The sequence below is a fragment of the Styela clava genome, chromosome 2, assembly GCF_964204865.1.
Source record: "Styela clava chromosome 2, kaStyClav1.hap1.2, whole genome shotgun sequence".
Classification (NCBI taxonomy): domain Eukaryota; kingdom Metazoa; phylum Chordata; class Ascidiacea; order Stolidobranchia; family Styelidae; genus Styela; species Styela clava.
Window position 1 is genome coordinate 10,105,054 of NC_135251.1, and position 21,033 is coordinate 10,126,086.

Consider the following 21,033-nt stretch of genomic DNA (forward strand, 5'->3'; position numbering starts at 1 on the left):
ATTATTTTGGAAAAGGTATGTCACACCTTGAAATTGACAACTGCTATATTAAGGAGAATTTGTACCTGCGAACGTATAATACAAAAGTTGTCAACATCTCATTGTTTTCTGTCTGACAGTTTTTCGTTTGGCAATTTTTTTTCATTTTCCATTTGATAATTGTGGTTTTGAGTACACGATGGAAGGCAGAGGAAACATCACCATGAACTTGATATAAAGGTTAGCGAGTATATTATTTGAATGAGAGGCTATTTGTTCGTGCGAAAACCATTTTCGCGATCTACTGATGTTAAGCCTAATTCTTTTCAAACTTGGATAAGATTCGGTAAAAATTTGTAGATTAGATTGGTGATGTAAACATAACTGACTTACTAATTTCATACCCGACATGGGCGACTTTCTTATAAGCAACTGGTTGAAGTAATCATACGGAAGCATTAAAAATTAAGTTTAATCAACAATTCATTTCGTGAAAATTTCTCTTTCCGCCAACTCATCAAACATCCGACAGACGTTTACCGAACTCGACTTGCTTTATTTATCATTTTTTGTTTCTTTGAATTAGATTCCCATTTTTAATAGTATTATAGTATCACGTGAAAGAACTGTAAGACTCTCGATATTCATGGTTGTCAGAGCAAATCTGCTGGCATTTTTATAACGTTCTATTGAGGCATTTCAAATTAGCGTTGTGGGTAAAAAAAAGTTCATTCTTTGTTTGAATCATGAACTTAGTAAATAGTGAACTTCATGAATCATTCTCAAATACAGCAAATTGATTCGGTTCACTTTTAATGTTTTAAATCATCTGCAGTTAATCAAGCAAAGTGCATTAGGGGAACGTATAAATTTCAATGTTTAAAATACCAAACTTCATAAATATATAGGAAAAGTTGTTGCAGACGGGTGCTGAAGCATAATGTAAATTAACAACGGAAATTCATCAATTTTTCAAGAACAACAACAGGAACGCCATGGAACGATTGTTATTCTCCGTTTTAAAAATACTCCGTATATTAAATATAATTTCAAGATGACTGTTATCAAAAATCTTTTGCCTTATAATCAGAGATATTCGCTCAACACTTGATAGCTGAGTTCGATTACATTGAAATTTACACATAGACTAATTCAAATACTTGCTGAGAGTATTAGTTTTCTGCTTTCCCAAATACTTATTCTGTGCTTACAAAAACTTGGAATTTACATGCCATATATATTCAATGACTCTCGTAAGTTACACTTGTCTATATACTTACTTATAAATTCCACTGAAATATTTGGTTTTTAGCATACCTCGAACAAGACCCGTGTTTCCACCGTGAATAATTTATGCCTTTAGACGGTAATATTTACAATCTTTCTCGAAGCGTTCAAGCACGAAACGCACGTATTTTGTTGAGTGGCACGTGCAATATTTTCTTGAAATATCGCCATTGTGCTGGTACGGCCTCGGTAATAAATCTTATAAGAAATAAATTTTCAAACTTGACTGAGCATAGATACTCTGATATTTTTCAATTCAATGTTTTGATGTTACTAAACTTTTTTCTAATAAACAGGCCATTAAACCGCGGGTGCATCTTACAAAAGCTTTGTTAAGCGCTGAATCTTGTTTATTTGCGACACAAAAGCCTTGAAAAACTTTTCAAAACATCTGTAAATAGTATGTCGAATGATAACAAATTTTACTTTATTTCCAGAAGTAATAATTTCTGTGCTGTAACTGTATTTTATTTTTAATATCCAATACGTTTTTATTTCCAAACTCACAGCTGAAATATTTTGCGTCTCAAATTTACCCTTATTTCTTAAAATTATATAAATGCAAAATTGTACCTAGCTTGGACAAAATTCATCTATTACAAAAATTCCTGAAGCCATAATAGTCATATTTTAGTTTCTAATTGATTTGTATTCACAAAATTACAGTTAATTTAACCTCTTCAAAAAAATCAGCTATTTCCATACAAATCGCCTAAAAATATAAGAGTGTAAAATAAAACATGTGTATACCTAGCTCAAATGAAATATAATTGTTTCTCTACTTGCTGGCATATTTTGTTCATGAGAGTAGATAATTTCCATCAAAAATTCCTGAGGGTTTTTCAATGCGTATAGCTTTAGCGTATGTGCGCTCAAGAAACGGGAATACATTCAAGCATTGAAAATCATAAATTTTAAAGCCAATATTTCAAAACCGAGAACGAATCTAATTCTAGTTTGAACTTTTACTTCCCATCTGATGTTTTTCCGATTATCGAGAACTCGCAATTTGTTTTTGTTCTTTGAAAAACCTCTTTATCCCAGACCACAATAATCATCCCTTTTTAGTTTAGTAGACTAATTATTTCTGCGCGGAAAGTCGGGTTTGACATTTCAAATCGATTTCCGTGATGTAAAATACATTTTGGAATTCTGGCATTGATTTTTAGGGAAACAGGTTAGACTGTTTGTTCAATTAGTAAATTATTTATTCATTTCAAATAGACTTATTTTTTCGAAGACTGTTTGAAGTAACGGTGAATTTGTGACAAGGCCAAGACTGCACTCTTAACTTAAAGCCTCAATTATGAACGGAAAGCATCGGGAATTCCCTAACCGATCAGTTTTCTAACTTTAACTGGTATGCGAACTTCTAAATATTTGTAGGAATCCACGTAATAATTTGATCAATTTCATTTTTATATATTATGACCTGCATTTGAAATTTTCATTCCAATTTAAATTATTATATTCAGGCTTTCTGAATTGACCTTTACTCTAACAACGCTTCCACGTCGGGTCACTGAAAATTTTGACTGAATCATCAAATGTATATAGAAAAATAGAAATAAATAAACACACTTACACTCTTGTAAACTCAGATATATAAGTCGTACGGATAACATTTCATTGTCGTTTTTGTCATTGTCGAAAAAAATTTTCGTCCATTTTGATTGAAATGAAGCTAATATTGTACCTTGCACCAAGAATGTTGGGTATCATAACAGTTTTATAATTTTTTACTTACAGATATATAATATAGTTAAGTATTCAGTTAAATTAGTTCAGTATTCACAGTTGGAAGGGGATTCATCAACATGCTATCTGTTCTGTTTATCTTGGTTCTGATGACTGGAACGTCTATGGCAGTTGACGGTAAGATGAATTTTATTATATGAATGTACAATTGTATATCAGAACTGCTTTCTTTGGGGCAGAATCAAAGAGAACTACTATTTGACTTTTCAGTTATTTGCAAAAAAACACACTTTTCTATCTAAATAAATTTTATTAGCCAAGCACTAACTCATTGTCTTGTTATGGTAATAGAGCATTCCAAGACATTTCGGTCTGATTTTAGAACTGCTGTTCAAACCTAACGTTCATATTTTACTTGTACCTAAAATATTGAATTCCATCCTTTAAACTTATATTTAAATACAGTGAACTCCAAAAAGATTTGCTTTAATAATATACCTTTTCAATTTGGCTCGTAAAGAGAGCAAAACTCCCTATAGAATCATTCATAAGCAACACATTGCACAATATTATGAGTCCGAAGCGAATTCGTGTTCTTCCTATTTACTATACATATTAAAGTGGCACATGGGACATTTTACCCTCATTTTTTCATGCCGATACATAATAATAGTAATTCTAATAACTTCGATGGTAGCATTTTTCAATACTAAGTTTAGCTTGTATTTATTTTTTCTGCTCTGGATGTCAGCAATTCTAAATATTTATTAAATTGGGTTCAATACGTGATGGATATATTACTGATGGTAAGTTTTATTTGTACTCGGAAATTTTTTTTTTAACAACCACGCAGAATTGCAGAATTCTTAAACATTTAGCATTTGTACTGATATCATTATAAATATATTTCCATTTTTTTTTATAATTTGAAATACTCGTTTCCATTCTTAGCATCTGCCATTTCTTATATTTCTTCCAAGAAGTGATATCGTATGTTAGGAACGAAATAACCACAAACATACGTCTAATTCAATTCCGTCTTCAATTTATCGCTTGAAATATCTGACTGACTTTCCCACACCTTGGTTTTACTCCCAAGAGCATCGTAATTCTTATATAGAACAGATTGTCACGTACACTTATATTATTTTAATCGCTCCCTGATGGATTCTTTTGGAATCTATCAGTATTCAGAGAAATTTGTTGAAATATTGAAAATTTGAAATATTACATCGTCACAGAGTTATGAGAACGGATCGTTTACCGTGTGAACAACTGAAAATCAGCATAAACATTCAGACTAAAACCCACTCTTTGTGCAATTTGGGATAACTGTTTTGACCAAGGTGCTTTAACCCACGTTGTAAATTGCTCTAAATACAAAAGTAGTAAGGTTTTCGACATTACATGCGCTGAAATATTACCACACATAAATCCTCCATGCAGTATTCGTGCTTAATAAAAATGGTAAGCTAAAACAATGAGAGGCTTGGACAGGCCTGCGTCTACGAATAATTTGTGAATTTGTTTTTTCCTGGCTTTAAAAATTAGAGCTTTAACTTCAGTACTCAAATGTTTCGTATTCAAATCCGACTTCGACTTAACTCAAGAGCATACATTGAGTTCAAATTCGGGATAAAACTGTTGTCAATTACTGGCTTAATCGCGCATGTCGGTGCTCGATAACCAGTATTTGTTCCCTCGCCTCCCTTCAACATAAATGCCATTATTACTTTTACTGCATTCTGTGTGCAGCGAGTGCATTTTATGTATTGTGGAGAAATTAACTACTGATTACAGATTGCTCAAGATTAAAATCACATAATTTATCATTTTTAAAGCATGAGTGTAATGCACTTTTGTTGAGAAATAAATATACGCTAATTCAAAAAGGGCTCAAAAACAGAAATACTATGAAGCACATTTATCCATATTGCCATTACTAATCCACGATAAAGCCAATTTAAATCTTTAGTCTAGAGTTGGCCAATTGACCAATTTTACCATTTCCATAACGTTCCAACTAATCACATGGGACTTACAAACAAATCGTCTCGCTCGTTTAAATTTTGATTGACAACGAAACTCAGCAATTACATGAGAAGTAGGGAGAAAACAATGATGAAATTTCACGGAATAGCGATTTCATGTATTATTAAAGAGCGGATTAAGCGATTTCGTTCTGCGATATATTGATTAAAGTCTGCAGTATCTGATTACGTGGATTCTGCTTAAATAGTTTAGTAATTTCAAGAATTTTCATCTCACTCGAGGTAAAGATGTAGGCGCAATTATTTATAGAGTGAATACCTCATACGTTGCAATCATAATTATTCATCAACAAAATATAAGCAACAATTAGAAAAAAAATTGTAGAGAATCACACACAAAAACGATGCAATTTCCACAAATTAAAGATAAATAATAAATGTTTTAATTCATTCAAATAGTATTACTGAATTAGATATTACTCATTTTATTATCACATTGTTTTATTCAATGAACACCAAAAAACTGCTCTGAAAACTGTAATAAAGTATTCCAGTGACAAAGGGTGCCTGAGAAATATTAACTAAATAGTACGTCTGAAAAATTCAACTGGAAATCCCTTCTTATATTATTTCTATTAGTAAAACGGTTCGATTCCCACTTTTGTCCAAATAATCATCGATTTTTCATCGGCGTTGTAGACAAAGCATAAATAAAACTCGAGGTTTCAACTATTTCTGTTGATCTGAACCATAATAGAGCTTTTCCATAATCAACAGAGGCAAATGTATATTTTCGATTTTATCTGAATTCAATTTCAAGCAGAGTAACCGTCTTGTTCATTTGTTATTGGACTATTTTAAAAATTATATTTGTATAACAATAAAGATATAGAATGACCATTTTTTTTTGATTTTACCGAAATATGAATGAATATGCGCCGTTGATTAAACTTTATTATTACTAAGAACTTTTCTACGCAAAATATATTAATATATTATCTTTACGTTTGGTTTTTCATTTCTCTTCTGCCTATTAGAAAGAAACCGTGCTTATTCAGCAAAATTCAGCACTCCAGCACCTCGGAAGCAAATTATTATGTATTTTTGGTAGTTCTACCATGCAATTCCAGAAAACAATACTGAAAGTTTTAAAACTTAATTTTGTGACTGAGTTAATTTAATTCACATTGATTTCAGCGAATGACTCATCATTTGGGAGTAGTAATATAGTCGCAACATTACATTTGCTAGCAGGTCTAGCCACAGCAGAATCATTATACAAGCATTAAGGGAACATAACATTTTAAAAGTTGATAGGACTAATCTACTTCGATGACATCATCTCAAAATTACTTTTTGGCTGCGCGATAGCCTAGCGGTGAAAACGTTAAAATTAACTTTGTTGGCATCGCAGTTTACATACCTCACCTCGGGTACAAGCCTCATGCTCCCCACGTCACCCATGGTTGTGATAATTTGGGTAGACAATGCTCAACTGGAGAGATATCTTGTCTTTAAAATAACTGTTGTCCCCTACATATCGTGCGACATCAGTGACAGCGTGTGCAAATCCTTGTTCCTAGAAAAAGGTGCGAGTAAACGTTGGATAAAAAAAAAGCCAAACTATTGACAATATCTTCCTAAAAATGTTGGTAAATTTTCAGATTGTGAAGTCACTGAAGAAAATACAAATACGTTTAAAGTTTACTACGGATGGCCATTTACTTACAGATGTGTGAATATATTCACTGATATCAATTATGATTATGATTTGGAAAATTATGGCGATTACACGGTGAGCATCCTATTACAATATTGCATACAGATTTTTATTTTTTTAGGAAGTGATGTATTTTCAAATTTAAGGATTGATAGATATTTTTCTATTAGCGATAAACTATTCGACCTTATATAAATGCGTTACGCATTTGACCAATCATCAGCACTGGTATATAAACTACTTTATGTATAATCAAAAACAATTAATTTGAGTTAAAAGATTCAGGGGAGAGTTTAGGGACTGACTATGTGTCTTGCGAGAATCATTACCTAGGTTGTGAAAGGATCAGAACTACCAAAGTATTTTATTGTTTTGAAATGTAAAACGCTCATATTGGATCCCATATGACGCATATACTGTTGCCAAATCACATAACATCGTCAAATTCCTTTTATATTTTCCACAATGTCTAACCTGTCCAAATTTTAGCTATGCGGATAAATAGAACAAATACCCTACAACACTTTTATCTAATATTTCAACATTTTGATGCTAAAATGTTATTTCTTATTTTAGTGTGTCATTACTGAGGTGGAGTCTGGTAAAGTATTATGGAAAACAGCATTCACTGGTTCTCTCTATGATGACACTTTTGAGGGCGAAGTTGATTTTACATTTGATAATATTGATCAAACCACGCCAACAGAATACAGGACAAATCTGCAGGTAAACTAGAAGAACAAATCATATAAAATAATATGTTAAGGAACCTGATCTACAGGTAAACTAAAGAACGAAAATAACACGTTACCAAATCAGAATTTTTTACCACGACCTAAATTTTCAAGTTTATATTAGTTTGTTTTAGAAAATATTTCATAGAATTTTTCAGAAGCAAATACAAAAGAGTACTCGTCACTACTTATTGGCAAAAAGAGTCATTCCAGTTATCAAATTTGTTTCAGTGAATCTTTCATAAACTGATAAAAAGCAGCATTATCTACAGTTGTTGCTATACATCATATAAGCCAGATTTGTGTCAGATTTACCATAACTGGATGGTAAGGCAAGTTGATAACAGTTTAGTGCTATAGCACAGTATGGATCAGAATTCGTTGCAGGAAAGTGACTGTCTTGGTGTTTAGAGTCCGTTTAGCTTTGTTTCCGGGGCCAGAAAGCGTTTGCCCCAGTATTGGGAATTTATCCAAGTACTATTGGGGTGGGAGCACTATCGTCCGGCGCAACGACCCGGTGCAACCATCAAATTCATTATATAACATCCGCTTTTTTATACTCAAATCTTTTCCTTACATTTCCCTCGCGGGTAGCGTAGCGACCTTCCCCTGGATCTTACGATCATGGTATTCTTAGAGTTCATGCTAATGTTGTATGACCATAAAAAAATTGTTCACTTTAATATTAATATAACACTAAATAAATTAAGAATTTTTTATAATTATCAATTTAAATCTTAATTCTTTTTAATACTTTTGTATGTACTTTGGTATCGGTTGCTGTTTATTTTTTCAAGAATCTACTATTATACTTCATTGTTTAATTCAGAATGCTTCATCTTGTTGGATCGAACATTTTACCCTTGAACCATTAGAACTGCCGATAGAAACTTGCGAAGAAAATCTGAGTTATAATTTCACTCATAATTTCGATAAATCGGTTGGATCGACGTTCAACTGTCTCTGTGATGGTAAGTGTAACTTATTAAAGTGTTCTTCTTCTTCTTCTCTTGGGATAAACAAAAAATCAATACTTGATGCCAGTTATTCTTCATTAAATTGTTGAAGCAGAAATACTTAATATATACATATGTATTTTTTATGACTAGAAAAAAAATGAAACTAGGTAACAACAAGGGATCATGTACATACTGTGATTTTGAATGCAACCATGCTACAAGTGCCTGAGCCATGAGTCGAAATTTAGTCAAGTACGGTAACTGGCACCTTTCAGTGTTCAATCGAGACATCGCATTCCCTATTACATTGTCCCAAGTCAAATCGAGTGGCTTCTGTTTAAATTCATAAATCGAGTCATAAATGATTTTATACACAATGATAAAATGGATAACCAGCTTTCGTTCCTCACAGTTTCCCTTCCTCGGTTGAAATGTATGATTATCTTTTTTTCTTCCTATTTTGGGTAAAACTGACTTTTTATGTATTGGAAAAAATAAAACTGAATTGATAAATATCAGTTACACTGACTCTAATGACTTGGAATCGTATTGCGCCAAACCAGACATTTTTCTGAAATTAAACTAAAATTTGATCATGTGTCGACAACTTTTATCTTATAGCATCAACACGACCTCTCTTAATATATTATTTTAAAAAACTATCGACTTTTTGATTTTTGTCAGCTCAATATCAATTGGTGTGACGGAAATTTCTTAGCAATTTTAAAGATTCTTTTAAACTTATCATCATTTTTTAATTTTAAGTCAAGCGATTCTCTTCGTCAGTTTATGAAGTCCGACAGAAGCCGGGTCAATGACTCTCGAGTATCTATACCTACTATAACTATTGATCTATCTGACAGAACACAGTTAAACATAAGTCATGCAGAAGGTAACGCATGTCGTTTGAGGTATAAATCTCTCAAACAAACCCACGAATTTTCAAAGGTCAGATGAATAACTGGTTCAGATTTGCTTGACTTTTCTAATTAACAATACGTTATTTATTTCAGTTCCGCGAGATTCCAATGCACCTATGGAGTTGGTTAATGACGATACTGTAAGTCAAAATGGAGGAACACGAATCTACTGGCTTTACAATTGTGGAAAGGAGCTTCCAGACAATGCTGCTATGAACTACGACAAAACTTCACTGGTGAGTTGATGAATAGCCATCGTCAAATATGACAATTATGAAAAATTTCCTTCAAACTTAGAACAAACAACCAAAGTCTTGAGCAAGCTACAAACAGCGGAGGATTTACTAAATATATCTTAATTTTTCATTTAAATATTGTTCGTCTAAATCTAGTTAACGTTTGAGTCACAAAATTAAAAATAAACAGCTGTTGGAAATATAAGACTGATGCCCGAAACGTCAACTTTTTCTGTAAAATTCTGAAAAATGAGGTTTAGTATTTTTTTTCTTTTTTCTTGAACTGTAATTTAATTTAATTATTATTGTCTTGATTTGCTGAGAGATTTGGCACTAACTGTTCTCCATATACTGGTTTATTATTTATATGAACGTAATTATTTATTTTATAGATTTTAACAAATATTTCATACCAAGCCAATCCGGGAGTTTATACTTGCGTTGTCGAACACAATAATATGAAAAGATACAGAATTCATCGCAAGATATGCGTAAGAGGTATGTATTCGTTTCGTAACCAAAGAGAATCCCAGTTCGGGAAAAACTTTGATGTTTTCGAGAGGAAATACTAGAATATTTCTTTGCAGTTTCACTCACATTATCTAGTTTTTTTCAAGTATTATTTATAATAAATATTTGTGTATTGTAATACATGTGTATTACGCACATTATTATAAACCATTGAAACCAAACAAATATTATATTTTATTGTAATTGTAATGGAAACAGACGAAGTTATTTAAAGTCTTGGCAATAAAACAAAATACCAAGGGTTTGATCTTTAGTGAAAAAACTGTTTACAATGACAGTATTCTTCTTCGCAGGATGAATATGAAAATACTATCATATTAAATTGAACATCTTCGGAAATATTTACTTTCATATTTTTATATATATAAAACATTTTTGTGTGTTGAAATAAAAGGGGAATACACACATTGTTAAGTTATATACTAACTAATTATAAAGTGTTAGTTGCATTAAAAACTGACTAAGCTATTGAAGAATGAACAAATACCAGAAACAGAATTTGTATGCATAGTGGAGAGGGGGATGAAAAGTTTCAAAATAAGCAAAAGGGGACATTATCAAAAAAGACAGGAAACCACTGTCTTATGTGCTATCAAAATAAACATAAAATAATGAGGATAATTTATTACATCTGAATCCTAATTCAGAAAAAATATCTCGACCCGTCACAATATCATGTGACAATGGGAGAGCGGTGATTGGTGAAGACATCGAAATCGTTTGCCACGTTGATGCGGGAGTCGGACAAGACACGAGTATTGCATTCTATGGGAGATTCAATAAGGTCAGTATTTTTGTATTGCAGAGGTATAGTATGTAATTCCTGAGTAGCGTATTCCCAACAACTCTGTTCTCTCTGTGGATGTGTTAATAGGTCCCTAATTACTGACTGCATGAGAGTAGCCATGTATGATACAAAAACAAATACAAATGCTTTTTTTTTACATTTTTCAGGGAGTGGTTGTCAGAACTCCCAAAATTTTCGTAGTTTGAAACGCTTATTAGACCCTTAAAACTCTTGAAATCCCATGTTTGCCGGTCGGATCCGCTAGCTATTACGTTCGAACTTGGCTATTATAAATTTCAGAACCTGGCTGCGTTCCTGGTACTGTAGATATAAGATACTGTATAATCAAAACTGCTATATACAGTGGTTTACCAACCTCGCATCACTGTTTCACAAATTTTATTATGTGACGATTTGTCTCACCTAAGTTAGACTTTGTCAAGCAATTTTTAACAATCATTGGAAACTGCTGTGGAAAATTTCTGATAATGAATGCCAGATATTTGAGTCATGAATTCTATTGCTATTTTTATCCCCAATTTTATTTTATTTTTATAGTTGAATGTGACCGGAGAGATCGATTACACTAAAAAGAATTCGTCATGCGTATCGTTTGCCAACAGAGGTTCACACAGTTCAGAAGATAAAAGATTCTCATGTGTGCTGTGAGTTTTTTAATGTATTATTCGAAAAAAAGTACATATATACACTTAGGTATAAATAACATAACGCTACTCTCAAGTAGCTGAAAACTTAGTCTTAAATGTATATTTGAAATTTTCACTTCCATCCTTCAAATAGATTACAGTTGAGGTTCGCAAATCTCGACAATACAAATGTTCTAATCTTTCCAAACACCCTAAAAAGTATTAATAAAATACACAATATTATCTATATTTGGGGTGGAAAAGTAAAAGCAATATTCTATAATAAATTATGCGAAAATCCTTACACTTACAGAGTTTCCCAAAAACTTCTCTGTTCACTAATTCTTCTGACATACTTTTACAGTACAGTTAATTGTAAGAATCTGCGATAACGATATCAATTAAACCAAATTAAAATTAAATTATATTAAATCAGGTATATACTGTACCAGGTAGAACAATATTGCCATAAATTGTAAGACAAAACACAATTAAATAGCTAACTGCAGAAATATGAAATTTGTATCAATTTGCAGGAACATTGACGGCGAAGGGAAAAGAAAATGCTTTTATCGACCCCCATCTGATGAAGAGATAAAACAACAACGAACTTCACTCACGATGCGCTATAAAATAAAGTACGTCAAGTTTCTAAATCTTTTATTCGTTCAACAACGAAATTCGTTCAGATGTCGAATATTACGAATTTTTAATGCGTCGAATTCATGCAACACCGTGAGAGATCGGGGTGATAGAGTAGCGAGAGTAGCGACTCCGAGTTTAAAAAGTTTTAACCCAAAACGGTTCCATCTGGGACTCATTTTCTTCTGTTTAATTTTTAGATACTTTATATAGTGAATACTTTTGCATACATTCCGTTTGAATTTGTATGAAATGAAAATTACGAATCTTCAGTTGTATTCATGCTAATTATTTTTTGTCAATATAAGAGTTTGTACCTTATATTTATATTGTTGCAAATGGCAAAAATGTGGTACTCGTAGTAAGACGTTGTGATATGGGATATTTTAAGGAACTACTTTTATTTACTTTAAAATGGATAACATGATTTTGCAAATAAGTTTGCGAGTTCCTATTTCCTGTGCAGAGTCCTATAATAAATTTAAGTGGTCAGTTTATTTCTGCATGAAGATACAGATTGTTTTTATAGCTACACCATGGCTTTATATTGTCTCATGCTTAAAAGTTTGTCGTAATATTGCATTAATTCTACTCTTCTTTTTTACTACAGGAATGTCCAACTGTCGGATTTTGGAACATATCGTGCACAAATCAATCGTAATAACTTGGCTCAAATCTTCAATTTTACTATTTCACACAACAAAGAAAGATTTCTTGCAAAACATAACGTTACTTTAATAGTTTGCATATCAGTCGTTTGTGGATTTGTTCTTTTCTTCGTTATGCTCTGCGCTTTATGCGGTGTGGAATTGAGATGGTTCTGGTTCAAGTTGTGTGCTGCACAAGAAAAGGGTGAGTATGAAAATTCCTCACTCAAATCTAAATTCTGAAAATCAAATAAAATTTTGAATTTGTGCCATTTTTGGGATATAGCGAAAACACACTTTTCTATTTTGTCAACGCACATAAATTTAATATTCATAGCAAGTCATATAAATATACATATCAAATATACGCATTTTCGTCACTTCAAAATGAAATACTCAAATGACGCGAAGTGGACATTTGTGAGCAAATTACATGCTTGGATCAGCCAGCTTAGGCAATAAACTATTCCTTTATATATTTATCTCTTATTAAATCATGGGCACTATTAACTGTAACCTAATCTCACTCTCGTTCATGATAACTTCACTGTATATGTTTTGTACGAGTGTCAAAAAACAATGTGATTATGTGAGTCCGTTTTGTCTCTAATCGATTTATTTTAATAATATAAATTAGAAGCTTACCACGTTTTTTATTATTTTCAAATTTATAATGTTGCCATTAATTATGCTTCAGCCACTAGAACACTTTTTATTTTAGATTCTGACTACTGAGTTTATTAGCTAAATATAAACCAAAATGTTTTTACTTTGTAAAAACTTTTTTACAAAGGGAATGAATATTGACAAATACTTTTTTTATTCTAGTTTATGACTGAGTCTAATATTGCAAACAAGCTAATTGCAGCAGAAACATGGGGATAATCTAATTTTCTCTCGCGAACAAAAGCGTTCACTTGTTTACTATACTTAGAACTTGAGCTTATTAATTATGTATATACTAAATTAAAAATTTCAGTTTAAATTCTTGGAAGTTTACAGTGTAACTTATGTGAATAAATACCCCTTTCTTTTTTCCCCTGAATATTAACTCTGTCTGCTTATTTTTGGAAGTATTTACTCGAAGTAAATCATTTGCTCGGAAATTTAACATAATGATTCCTGAGGAAAGCGACTGGCGACTAAATGCCAAAAGCTACCGTAAACAGACTTGTATTATTCTACTTAATCTTGAATCCGTCCTCCATTTCCTTCAGAAAAAAATACCACAATCTATATTTTGCAGAGATTAAAAAGTATTCATCATATCTTGCGTACTACTACAGTAGAGACACATCACAAAACCAGTCGCCACAACTTGAAGCATTTATAATGAATCTTTCAACTAGATTGCAGCGAATTGGTGGACCCGTATTTGACAGATGTAGAGAACCAAGCACAGAGCAATGTAAATAAATGGATATAATGCAATGCAGTATTAGGAATTCAATATTTACATTAAAAACGACACTTTTGCTAACTGAATTAGATCAGGACTACCATTCGAAATTTTTCTTTTTGTATTTTGCAAATTGTATTTGCAGAAATATTAATTCTCATATTACTCAAATAGTACTCCTAATCAGAAAAATTAAATTAGTTAAGTTTTTGATTAAATTAAACTTTTACACATAAATATTTGCATCAAATGCAATTTGGAGTTTTGTACAAACTATAAATCACAATAAATATTACTTAAATTTGATTCAGAACACATTCGTGTTCCTCCTATGAAGACTCCTTGTATTTCAGATAAAGCTGAAAGTATATACGCAGAGCTAGGTCAATGCCATCGTGTCATTATTATACTTACTCCAGAATACATCAACGACCAATGGAGTGTGTATGAAGCGTATGAGGTAACTCAACTAAACTTCGGTATATGTAGCGTTGAAATTTCTACCTCCCTTTGATTTAATCTGTTTACTATTTCATTATTAATTTTATAACAATAACTCCATGGATGTAGTTTGAATATGGACTTGCAAAGCGCACGTGTATGGGAGAAAAACCTTATATTGATGTCACGTTTGACCGTATTGAAAACTGCTTCAACTTTTTGAAAACTTTAACGTTTGGATTTAAAGCCCTTTATATAGATATATTGATTGTATAGGTACAGTTAATTGCTGTTTACTTTTTCACGCTTGAAATAGATAAAATCAAATGTTGTACTTATATCCGAATATTTAAATTGATTTATATTCTCTTTGACAAATATATTTATTTTTTATGCAGGCATGGAAAAACGTTATTGAAAATGGAATTAAAATTATGTTCATAACGTTCCCAAATACAAATTCTGCAATCTCAAATCTTCCTGACGAGTCAAGAACCGCATTAAAGAAAGCTTTGCAGGTTAGATCGATGTAATAATCAGTATAAATGTTTGATTGATGTTGAACTTGCATGAATACCTGTTAATAAAATGATTTACCAAGATACGATTCTTTCACTGCTCGACTGCACCATAACAATTACCAGCGCTGGGATTTAAAATTTGAATGCGAGTTCTCTTTTGTGTCCGACTCATTGACAACAGTTTTTTTTTTTCTATCAGAAAAAATTCACGCACACTCAAAAATGAACTTTCTTGACTCGAATTAACAAAAGTGATCTAAAGCGGCAATATGTGACGGAGTTTACAAAACTAAAATGCGACCAAATAATTTACTACATTCCAGAGACACCAAGTGATTCACTGGACCGGAATTCTGCCCTTCACCAAGCGAATGAGAATGCAACTGGAAATGTTCATGCCGAAGCTACCACAAGCTGACGCCATGGAGCTGAAAGTTTCAAGGCTTGATGACGATGACCAGCTGTTGACTTCCAAGCAAAATGGTTAGCAAACCTTCGGTATATAGGAAATATTTCGTTTAAAAGACGTTTGAATCCTTTGTCAAAACGATCTTTATAGTATGTCAGTTGTTCACAAATTGTTAAATTTGCCGAGTATCCCTTTTGGACCTTACTTACTCAGCATCATGTTTTAAAATTGCAAACGGAATTTATTGATATTAGCCCAGATGCATTAAATGAGGTAAAAATACTTAAAGAATAACTGATTGAAAAACAACAAACCTGGTTAAAATATATTGAGAACTGACTTCATAACAATTTGAATTTGTAAAGGGACTTTGTGAACACTCCGTATTTTTATACTAACGCCGCTTAATTACAGTGTCATCTAATTAGGTAAAATAATTTAATTATATTAGCTAATTGGGCATTTGAACTGAATCGTTTTTCAGGTCACAGTGTATCTACGCAGCAGAAGGATACCAATGGAAACGTCTATCACAGTTCTCTCAATATATAACAAGATAAAAATAACCTATGGGTACTCCAGAGGTCGAGGAAAACATGGTAGTAGTCGGGCCAAAAATGAATGCACGACACTAAATAGAGAGAAGTATGGAACAATGCATTGCACCACTTCATAAGCAATTCAAGTCCATTTACCTGGAACGAATGAACAGTTCGCTATTTCGACATTCATCCTAGACTGGCAAGCTATGGTAGCTAACCATATGGATTTAACTGTTTACTTAGTTTTCTCATCTACAGTCCAGAATACCAAAAATACAATTCGGTAAATTATCAAAGGAATGTATTGTTATTGATACATGAAATGAAGCCAATCGCCTAAGCCATCTTGCACGCAACAAACAAGTTAAATAAAACAAAAAAGCAAGCACGATAAAATCTATTTTTCTTTCCCCTTTCTCACGTTTCGAGTCAATTGAAAAACAGCTGTGTATTTTCAAAACATTGCGCTCAATAGCAGAATATTGCCGCCTAAATTTTTCGAGATTCAAATTTCTCACGATAAACATCAATCCAATTGAACCAATAAATCAGCAAAATGATTCCAAGAAAAGCGTGGTTTTTACCTAATTGTTGTCTGAAGTATATCACATTTATAATTCGCATTTGCACTTTCAAAAACTTTTGAAAATTTTTAATTTCTGTTTAATTTTAAAATAAAATTGCCGTAAATTGTATTAAATAATATGGAGAGATAGTAAGTTTTAATCATATCTGATTCCTTTTAATGCCATATTCTTCAAATTTATTTTAAACCACCTAATCAAAATAATACATGTGCATCAAATAAAGATACACCTCAACAAAGCTATTTTTAAAGGACTGTAATAGTTTAAATATATTCCCAAACTTGAAATAACGTTGTTGCTGTTCACAGTATGTCAGATTTCATTTTTAATTCATTGATTTTCTTCATGATGTTTTAATGTGGCATTTTTGCAATGTGATTGAACTTCGTGCTTTTTGCTATTGCTAAATTACTTTCCAGTTTGTTGTTTTTTTGCAATAAACAAACAAAGAGTGAGAAACATCATACAATTTTTATATATTCACAGTTTGGTTCGTCACATTTTAGGGTGTTTGCGTTTCGGGTACTGTATAAGACGTAAGTGTTCGTTCAATATTTGCTTTGAGATTGGAGGATTTAAAATTAATTGAAATTTCAAAATTATACATATTTCCTCGTTCTTTGTTAAATGGAAACAAATTGATAAAAAATTAACAATAAAATTTTGGAATGATCAATATGTCAAAATTGGATTAAATAAAGGCAAAATATAATATTGAATATACCGTCAGTACGATTGGGGTATATGTAAACGGTGATTTGAAAGACACGGGTTACTTTGTAAATAAATCTTTCCATAACAAAAGCAGTTCAACAAACGGTTCTCGATAACAATAAACGGGGCGGAATTCCCAATAGTCGTATCCTGTCAATTAATCATGTCAAAATGAAAGTGACTGTATCTGAGGCCTGACTTCGTGACATAAACTAAGTCGTTAAATTTGAATTTGATGTTTATCCGATTTGCCTGAATCACGGTTTAAATAAAATTGCCGTGACAGATTAAATACTTTTGGAAAATGAAAATTGATAAATTCTAAGTAATCATCATCAGCCATTAATTATACGGCTCATTAACGCATTCCAAGTATACACGGTCTGAAAACATCGATATTTAAACAGAAATTACTAGCTCTTGTCATTGGAATTCAGCTTGAAAAACGAATATTAATTTAACTTGACTGCAATTCCAGTATGAAGACAAATTGGTACGAATTATTAAAATTCATATAAGCAGATCACGTTAAATTAATTTGAAAACAAGCAGACAAATGCAAACAAACTATTCAAATTCAGTTGCAACATGTAGAGAGAAATAATAAAACATTTCTTTCGATATTTAATTAAAACGATTCGAGGAATAACTCAACTATGTATGTATGATTCTTATTGAATTCGCCTTGGGAGTTGAAATTAATAAATCGATTCGAATTTATTTCACTTCGGTCGTATTTATATGAGCATTTCCGTGAACATTTGTGCTTTGTCTAGTACTCCTATAGTATGTGTGAGGGTGAGGAAATAATGTTATTCCAATTTTCATTATTTTAGATCTGTTACGAGTTCGGGGACTGTCTGTGTTAGACAAGTGCAAATATCCCCTTTTTATAAGTTTCAGTTCCTTTACACAACTTGATGTAAAATAGTCAAACAAAATAAGTTACCTTCATATTGGTACACATACTTCTAGAGCGCCATTTGCCCTCATATAGCAAAGCGGTAAATGTTGTAACTAATATATTTGTTACAAAATTCAATGTTTCATTACATATTTTACGAATAATCATATTTTGGAGATCAGAACTTTTAACTTAAAATGTTCGGAATAAATAAACTTTTTATTTAGTATTTATAAAAATAGCCTATAACTTATAAATGGGAATTTACTTGTTTCATCTTTGATAACGACGAATATATCCGCAGCCTATTGGAAATAGTTAGAATTTAAATTAGAAACAGGGTAAAACCCCATTTATAACATAGTCACACGTTTTCCGCAACAAATACGAAACTTTGGAGTTTTTGAAGAGCTATTTTAAATTGTAATCCCTTTTTCAATGTCTCCACGATCACCTGATTGAATAAACAAATCCTATTATTTGTATTCGAGGGAATTTCCTATCGACGTAAATGTACCTTTGCACGCGAAATTAAAATTTTCCCAAATGAAACAAAAATTCGTTTTAAATAACATGATGTAACACGATTAAAAATTGTGTAAATATAACTTGTATTTGGGTTAGAACACAGCTGAAGAATAAATTGGTCTTAAACGTGAAAACCAAACATAGAAATATATAGATAGAATGGATCTAATCATGAAATTTTACCGCTGCTGGGTTAATTATGCCGTCGCAAATGTTATCTGTAAAAACAGATATACCTATATAATTCAGTCAAAATAGCCGGCTTTTTTTCATTGTGATAGGTAAAATTCCGCTCCACCTTTGATTCAGACATACTCGACCTGGCCTTTTGTTAATTTCGCCCCGCTTGAGCGGCTTTTTATACGGGCTATATTTATAAAAATGAACTGTAGGGAAGGAAGTATCTTATACTGCATAAGGTGGATAAATATGGCACACTTATATACAGCCAGGTAACTGCGATTTTATTTACAGAGGCTTTTACAGGCAGAGATAAAGAGTTTGTGGGCAACTAGAGACGTAGTGTTAGGATTACTTAGTTGAACGTTACAATTAGTAATATTCAAAAGTAAATTACATTACGCAATTCAATTGTCCTGCTGCACACATACACAAATATGTAAAAAAGACATGGTCACCAACACAATGTGTTATTGTGCAATGGGGGACTCTTGAATTCAGTAGTAAATGATATCGTTACAAATATCATGGATTCATTCTAAAATTTGGCGTGTGCCATCGTGCACTAATTGCGCTTCTCCCACAAGAGAAGTGACGAGAGTGATGCGTATTTTCTTCTTTTATGTATACCGGGCTTTTCAACACCCTTATTGAAATAATTGCAAACTTTGTTGCATCTACTATTTATATACTGGTGCAATAAGTCTAACATTAGTATACAGCGTTCGCGTAATAAATGTGTGTATTGAAGAGAACTAAAAGTTGTTCACGATTCCATAGCTCACTTCATTGTTTAGCATCAGAATGTTGTACCTTTACATACTATGTCGAAACATAAGCAATGTGATAAAGTTTGGCTGTATGGCATACATGCATGAACAAAAAAGTACAGCAAAGGTCGGTGTTGTATACATATTTCATTTTTCAGCTGAATAAATAATCGTCACGCCACAATTCTGACGCGTTATAAAACTTTTATTTGAATTAATATACTCTATTATACCGTTATTTATCTTTTTGCGGTGGCATGGTAGTTCGCTTTCCTAAAAGTAATGAAATTTCATATCTAGCAAGCCATCTTATTGCAAATTGTAAATTTCTGAAAGCGGTTCCTGACCTCATTTCACTAGGCTGTCTCGATGTCATATGTCACCGTTTGTAAATATTTTTCGATTTTTGCACTCGATTTCAAATGTAGCAATAACGATATATATAGCTTTTCTGGTAACGATTCCACCGTATGTCGATCAATTCAGAACAAATATTTCGGCTATTGTTTGAGAAATCGCCATATCTTTTTATTATTTTATGTGAACTATTATTACATTTTTTCAAGACCGATACAAGTAACGCTATTACATAGAATTGATCTACCAGCGTAACGCGGCGACAAAAACAGTTTATTCGACGTTATGTTTTCATGGTGTAATGATACTATTATCGAATATACTCATGTGATGTGCGTACAAAATAAACTTGAAAAAAGCTAAAAGTCGACCAATTTATTGCATTATGAATTGACGTATTCGCTTAGGAAACCTATTACTCTCGCCTTTAGTTTACCAACGTCTCGCTCGGCTGATTAACGCGAAAGTCGTGGTGAATCGTCCTTACCACATTTAGTCAGTACTCTCACAATATAAAAAAAACATCTACCGAGCGATCGAATAATCGCAGAAAAGAGAAATTTTTCGTTTTGTCGAACATAAAGTTCAAAACAAGGCAACGTGTCAGAAGTCAAATACGGCAGAAGTAACGTAACTAGATAATAGCCCTGTTTTATGAATTCACATACGACGTGTACTTGAACTTCCATTAGACAACGGCTACGAGAGAATAGTTCTTAAATCACAGTAAATTCTTGATTGTGAAAAATTGAAACCTTATTTCTTATATATATGGCAAATTCACTCAAAAAATTAAAATCATGGCGTTCCGAGAACATAATTGACACAAAATATTTCGTATTAAAAATATCTACATCTTTTGGATAAGCCACACTAGATTTGCTTTCGTATCTTATATAAAAC

At 32.1% G+C, this 21,033-nt stretch overlaps 1 protein-coding gene across 1 annotated transcript; it reads left to right on the forward strand.

Annotated features, from left to right (window-relative positions):
* Positions 1–3,013: 3,013 nt before the first annotated feature.
* Positions 3,014–16,704, forward strand: LOC120336473 (uncharacterized). The gene is made up of 15 exons (XM_039404159.2): positions 3,014–3,141; positions 6,620–6,750; positions 7,252–7,401; positions 8,239–8,380; positions 9,382–9,524; positions 9,917–10,022; positions 10,703–10,839; positions 11,401–11,507; positions 12,026–12,127; positions 12,742–12,983; positions 14,025–14,186; positions 14,531–14,637; positions 15,017–15,136; positions 15,463–15,622; positions 16,033–16,704. Exons 1-15 carry the CDS (start codon positions 3,084–3,086, stop codon positions 16,098–16,100), a joined length of 1,935 nt encoding a protein of 644 aa, XP_039260093.2. The 5' UTR covers positions 3,014–3,083; the 3' UTR covers positions 16,101–16,704.
* The last annotated feature ends 4,329 nt before the right edge of the window (positions 16,705–21,033 follow it).

Bases quoted from the DNA above. Each gene is read 5' to 3' on its own strand.
- LOC120336473 (XM_039404159.2), top strand. From the start codon at position 3,084: ATGCTATCTGTTCTGTTTATCTTGGTTCTGATGACTGGAACGTCTATG. The intron at 9,525-9,916 runs GTGAGTTGATGA...TTTATTTTATAG, and splicing joins ACTACGACAAAACTTCACTG to ATTTTAACAAATATTTCATA. The intron at 10,023-10,702 runs GTATGTATTCGT...ATCCTAATTCAG, and splicing joins TCGCAAGATATGCGTAAGAG to AAAAAATATCTCGACCCGTC.